This window comes from Malaya genurostris, chromosome 1 (assembly GCF_030247185.1).
Source record: "Malaya genurostris strain Urasoe2022 chromosome 1, Malgen_1.1, whole genome shotgun sequence".
In the NCBI taxonomy this organism is placed as follows: Eukaryota; Metazoa; Arthropoda; class Insecta; order Diptera; family Culicidae; genus Malaya; species Malaya genurostris.
Genome location: NC_080570.1, coordinates 164,373,872 through 164,379,934, shown reverse-complemented (window position 1 = coordinate 164,379,934; position 6,063 = coordinate 164,373,872). Strand labels below are relative to the sequence as shown.

Sequence of the window (6,063 nt, the reverse complement as noted above, 5' to 3'; positions counted from 1 at the left end):
TTCAAAATTATTGATTTCAATAGGATTTAAGTTCAATTTGTTTTTAAATCCTGTCAATGCGGAAAGTATACGAGTACATTTAACAATCACTGGATGATACAAAGAGAAAGCCTGAAATCACGAAGTGTGATATGGACGAGAATATTGATTATGTTGGTTGAGAATAGCACCCAATCTTTGGATACTTCTGTATGTTATTATTTTTCTCAAATACAATATGTTGAGAACTTTAGTTAATAAAGCTGCAAAAATTAATTACCCAAAATTGAGTGTTTTAGAAAAATTTTATAAAGCTGTTTCAACTAAACGTTTTCTTCAAAACAAACATCTGATCATAATGAATCCAGAGCTATATTTTTGACCGATATAACATTTGTCTAAGTGTTTTCAAATGATAAATAATAAAGTTTCCAGAATGAACAATTATCTCTACTGGCAACAGTAATCGCGAGGCATTTATTATTCACAGCAGCGAGCAACCGGAATAAGAAGAGAAATATTTTTCTGGAAAAAGAAGCCAGTTGTCTGGTCCTGTCCTAGAAAATATTTGTATTCATCTGTATTCGCTAATAAAATGAAATTTCTACAATACAATTATGTTAAAAGGTGTTATTCCAATAGAGTATGGTTATATAGAGTGGTAGATTAAATTTCATATCTTATATTATATTCATCGACGAAATTTTATAGTTTTTTCCTATCAACAACAATTCAATTATGGTGCCATATACTTGTCTAATTTGAAAATGTTCACTTCATAAGTTGAGATGGATTTCCAAAACCCAATATGCAACGACGAGTCAGGTAATACAACTGTCAGCCTGGCAATAATGTTTCATGATGCCAAGACATGTCTAACTTTTAAGCTCAATTTAGTTTCAAATTTTAATATAAAAGGATTTCAGTGTTCTTCATTAAATATCTGCACAAAAATAATATATTTTTTAAAAAGTGATTTGTACGTTGATTCCTAAACGTTTATCTCGTCATTGCTATCAAATACTAATAGATAGCTCAAATACTAATAGATAGTTTAATTTTTTCCTTAATACTTTTGGTGAAATCTGTATAAATCTGTATTAAATTTAAGAAATCTGTAAGAAATTTGTACTCTGTATTAAATCTGTATGCGCATGTATAAATCTGTATAATACAGATAAATCTGTATAAATGGCATCTCTGGTCGCGAATAGCGGCCCTTACACGATCATAAAAAGTATCATTACTAAAATGTAATGTCACTTTTAATGATCGTGTAAATGCAGTAATGAAAGTGTCCCTTTTCAGACCTCAACTCTACTGAGAAAATATTTAACGTTTCCAGTTCCGCAGTTTTTGCCAATCCATCATGTCGAAGGATCTATCAATACATAACTTAACTCTCAATGGAAACAGGTAAGCTAGCTAGTCATTGATAAAATGTTGTATGTTTTGTGGTCTTATTTCAATAATTTTAGTCAACCAAACATGGAGCAAAAATCTGCAATAGTTGGAACAATGAACGAACGCCAACACAACTTAGTCAATAACCAGCATATGTCCGATATTGTTTTTATTGTCGGCAAAGAGAAGCAGCGAATTTTTGGACACAAACTGTTTCTGATGACTGGATCGGAATATTTTACTACCATGTTCACCGGTAGCTTCAAGGAAGCGAACATGACGGAAATTGTGCTGGAAGACACGGATCCGGCATGTTTTCTGGAAATTTTACGGTTCGTTTACGCTCGCCGGATGAACATCACATCAGAAAACGTACAAGAGATATGCAATCTTGCTGAAAAGTACTTGTTTCCGGACGTTTTGTTGCATGCCTCCGGATTTTTCTTAGAATGTGTAAACGACGAAAACGTGCTGGAGATGCTGCAGCAAAATCGACGATTCCGCTTCGAGAATGTTGATGCCCGTTGTGTTGAGATAATTACCCAAAATCCTCTGCTATACTTTGAACATGAAAGCTTCAGCTCACTCGATGCTGAACCATTGGCAGCAATTTTCAAAGCGAAACGCATCAATTGTTCGAATTCTGAAATGATTAAAGCGTTAGACAAATGGACGAAGACCGGTGACGAAAATGTGCGTCAATCAAAAATGGAAGAACAAGTGAAGCTGAAAGCAATCATTGAAGATACTTCCCGATAATTGAAATGCAATACATTGCACTTTTCCGGAATCTTTAAATGCGATCAGGAAAACACAGCATATTTTCGAATTTCGGAAGAACCTATATATTTGTTAGGCATTGGAGTGTACTTTAAACCGAAGCACAAACAAGTTTCTATTACTGCAACATTAAAAAAAGGATACGAAAATCCGATCCGAGATAACTCGATTGCAATTGGTTCCGGCGATTATACCATCGAAAATACGGCAACAGTCAATATACTGACTATATTTTTTCCTTCTACTAAGATAGAACTAAATGATGTTTACCATATTTCTTTATCCAGGTCTGCGAAATGCATCAGTTCGCCGCAGTGTATTCACGATCGATTCAACGTAAGGTTCGAAAATAAGCCAAGCTTCATAGCTTATTTTCTTTATTCGGATTGTGATGAAAAGTTTTGAATAAAAGTTAAGAAAATATTTCAGTTTGTTTTCAATACCATGTCCAACGGTGCACCCGATCAATTCACTTTTTAATCTCATCACAATAGAAATGGGATACTACGCTCCTGATTGTGTTGTAGTTACTATCGAAAAACAGCTTCAGCTTATCGTGGCAAATCTGTGGGTTGGTGATGGTAAAGCAGTCTAGCTCGGAACTAAACTTAACCGAAATCGTGTACCAATCGCCCGGTCTCAATGTCAGTTCCTCGAAAAACAGATTAGCCACGTTCACTGCCGAGTAGTCTTTGTTTTCGTACTCGAACCGATGTCGGCCGAGGATTTCCAGATTTTCCGCTATCTCTACCTCAACAGTAACGACGCTTTCCGGTGATTTTATGAAGACACCAATGCCGAAAAATGCCAAACTATGGGTGTAATCGATGGAAAACTTCAGATCGGTATGCTCCGTCTTTGACATGTTACCGAAGAATCGGAGCTTGGAACAGTTGTACGATCGTTTGGCACTGATTACCGACTGTAGTTCGCTGACGTATTCATGCTCGTTGATCTTCTTCCAGTCACGCAGTGCCTGGAACAGTTGCTCATCCGTGCAGTTAATTTTCTTGCTAGCGAATATGATCTCCAGTGACTTTCGGTCCAGGACATAGAAATCTTCGTGGTGAAAGTAAACCAACGGATTCTTCCGAATCAAGGCTAGGCATTTTTCGTTGATGAATGAAAACTCGTACAGCCGATTCTGCGCGAATATTTTCAGTGCATTATCCGCGTCGATGTGTTTCTCCAGGAACCGGACCGTTCGACGACGCAATTCGTTTAACATATACTTTTGTGCGTGCACATAAATCTCCAGCACATTCTCGATCGTAAGCCGAACCTTGCCGCAGTAGATGAACCTCAGGATCTCCAGGAAAATGTCCGCTTCGATGTCCCGTACCTCGATCTCATCCGAGCTGGATTCCTTGAAGTTTCCGTTGAACATCGCGTTGAAATACTCCGAAGCGATGATCAGCAGCAGCTTGTGGGCGTAGATCGGTTGGCGTTTTTCACCCACCAGAAACGTCACGTCCGACTGAAACCGATTGTTGATCAGACTCTCCTGGCGCTTCATGAACGGAGTGTCGTACTTGAGCCCATCCGGTGACTCCATGCTGTACGGTGTCTGGAAAAGAATTCAACCAATGATGACATTGCAGATTAAAACCCGTAGCCCGTATGAAACACGTTTGACCTGATCGTACCTGATCGGTAGCCGCTAACATTCTCGTGAGATTGAGAGAGTCCATTCAATGTGACTGCAAGAAAGCAAAAGAATAATAAAACAAAATAATTCTTGAAAAACTTTAACTAACGAAAACTAAAATAAATAAACAAATGCTTCCACAGAATACTTTATTTGCATGGATTGTAATTTCAAGTACGCCTACATAAAATAGAGTCAACAAAATTCTTCTAGCACAATAGAAATCTGAACTTTTCGAGACTACTGAATAAATACACAGAAAAAAAAAAATGCTTATTTCTTCGGCTTCGGTGCCCGCTCTTTGCAGTGCAGATGAGCGATCGCACTGAACACGCTCTCACACCGACCGTACATTGCATTCGTGATCACCATCTTGATGCGATCGTGGGTGATCTTCGGATTCTGGATGGTGAATGGTTCAACCGCCGGTGTGATACTCAGTGTGATCTTGTACCGGTGGTGCGGAATGAGTACGATTTGCTCGAAAAACAGGTTGGCCACATCGACCGTGACAAAGTCATCGTTTTCGTACTCGAACAGATCGCACCCGACTTCGATGTCGTTCTCCCAGATCTTGACCTCGATCGAAATAACTTTCGCGGCCGATTTGATGAACACTCCGACACCGTACATGTGTACAATTGTTTCCGACGTGATCGAGAAGCTGAAATCGTTCGACTCCGAGCCGGACGGTGGCCCAAACAAACGCAGCTTGTAGCAATCGTACGATCGCTTGTAGTTTTTGATGATTGATTTAAGCTCATCGACACTTTCCGTGTCGTGTGTCTTTTGCCAGATGTCCAACGCACCCATCAGTTGATCGTCGGTACAGTTGATCTTCTTGGAGCTAAAAATCAAACTGAGCGATTCGCGGTCGATCATTGCAAACTCCTCGTGATTGAAATAGTACAAGGGATTATTCCTGATCAGCGTCAGACATTCTTCATCGACGAACTGAAACCCATAGAATCGATTTTGAGTAAATATTTTCAACACATTGTTCGGTTCGATGCTTCGCTCCAGAAAGTTGGAAGCCATCGACAGCAGTTCCATGAGCATATATTTTCTCGAGTGTATATAGATTTCATGGATGTTATCAAAGGTCAAATCAATCTTCCCACAGTACACGAACCGCAGAATTGTCAGGAAGATTTTCGGTTCGATATCTTCCAGAACGATCTCGGTTGCGCTCGATTCTCGAAAGTTTCCGTTGAACATCGCAAAGAAATACTCCGACGCCGCGATCAGGAACAATTTGTGAGCGTAGATTCGTTGTTTATTTTCGGAGCCAACCAAGAAAACAACATCCGACATAAACTCATTGTTGACTAGGAACTCTTTTCGGTCGGTGGTCGATGCTCCGTAATCGATGACGAGCTCCGACTGACCCTGAGTCGCTGCCATACTCTAGCCAAATGTCCAAATCTACGGAAAATGAAAGAAAATGCATATCATCAGTGTTTGAGTACCACTGCTCCAATGGCTTTTGGACAACATTTGCGGACAATATGGGAGAAAATTTTCAGAATGGACTCAACCTAGCATTATATGCATTTTCCCGTTTTCCAGTCAAATGCCAGGCCATTGCGAGTGACCAAAACATTGATTGCTCGCAGAAAAAGACATATTGCTGTCAGAAAAAAAGTACCCGCCCGCCAACAGATTAAATTATGGATCTAGTTGGCAGAGCCGAAAATGGAAACAAACAGCGAATCATTGTGTATTTCATAGCCAACTTGGATCCTACTCACCGAAATATATTTTCTTTCGGGTCCGATCAGTACGTGGTTGTTTCTTGAACTGTCTGTGACATTTCGCACAAGGATTTAATGTACTGTTTTCTTCAACTCTGATAAACAAACTTAATATTTGCCACTAGCATAAATTTGTGGTTCAACCAAGTTAATGCAAAACGTCGGCTTCAGCGATGCCAGATCTAGTTGTACTGTCATTATCGTAGATTGCCATTTCAGCCGGAAACTTCAGCGTTGCAAAGCAGGGAACGACCTTTTTTCTGGTCGTCAGGCAAACATTTTCAATAGTTTTCCGAATAAAAATACCAATTTCCGTAGATTTTTCTACAGATCCGAACATTCGTAGAAAATCTCCGAATCCGTAAATCTACGCAGATTTCCGTAGATCTGACATCGCTGGTCGGCTTTGCGACCACCAGAGATGCCATTTATACAGGTTTATCTGTATTATACAGATTTTTACATGCTCATACAGATTTAATACAGAGTACAGATTTT

At 39.3% G+C, this 6,063-nt stretch overlaps 2 protein-coding genes across 3 annotated transcripts; one reads left to right on the top strand and one right to left on the bottom strand.

Annotated features, from left to right (window-relative positions):
- The first annotated feature begins 1,231 nt into the window (after nt 1-1,231).
- LOC131426652 (BTB/POZ domain-containing protein 6-A-like) lies at nt 1,232-2,245 on the top strand. Its single transcript, XM_058589525.1, has 2 exons — nt 1,232-1,395; nt 1,458-2,245. The coding sequence occupies exons 1-2, from the start codon at nt 1,349-1,351 to the stop codon at nt 2,140-2,142; spliced, it is 732 nt and encodes a 243-aa protein (XP_058445508.1). The 5' UTR covers nt 1,232-1,348; the 3' UTR covers nt 2,143-2,245.
- On the bottom strand, nt 2,205-5,765 carry LOC131426651 (BTB/POZ domain-containing protein 6-A-like). 2 transcript variants are annotated; one of them, XM_058589523.1, is made up of 3 exons: nt 5,563-5,765; nt 3,810-3,863; nt 2,205-3,730 (listed from the first exon to the last, which is right to left on the bottom strand). In XM_058589523.1, exons 2-3 carry the CDS (start codon nt 3,852-3,854, stop codon nt 2,633-2,635), a joined length of 1,143 nt encoding a protein of 380 aa, XP_058445506.1. In that variant the 5' UTR covers nt 3,855-3,863; nt 5,563-5,765; the 3' UTR covers nt 2,205-2,632. The 2 variants fall into 2 exon arrangements, with proteins under 2 accessions (XP_058445506.1, XP_058445507.1); XM_058589524.1 differs by lacking the exons at nt 2,205-3,730; nt 3,810-3,863 and adding an exon at nt 3,947-5,236 and having other exon boundaries at nt 5,563-5,753.
- Between the last annotated feature and the right edge of the window lie 298 nt (nt 5,766-6,063).

What these genes read in the sequence shown, in the direction of transcription:
- LOC131426651 (XM_058589523.1), bottom strand. Translation starts at nt 3,854, where the DNA reads ATGGACTCTCTCAATCTCACGAGAATGTTAGCGGCTACCGATCAG. An exon ending in TGTTAGCGGCTACCGATCAG is followed by an intron (nt 3,731 to 3,809) that starts GTACGATCAGGT and finishes ATTCTTTTCCAG; the next exon opens with ACACCGTACAGCATGGAGTC.
- LOC131426652 (XM_058589525.1), top strand. Translation starts at nt 1,349, where the DNA reads ATGTCGAAGGATCTATCAATACATAACTTAACTCTCAATGGAAACAG. An exon ending in TTAACTCTCAATGGAAACAG is followed by an intron (nt 1,396 to 1,457) that starts GTAAGCTAGCTA and finishes CAATAATTTTAG; the next exon opens with TCAACCAAACATGGAGCAAA.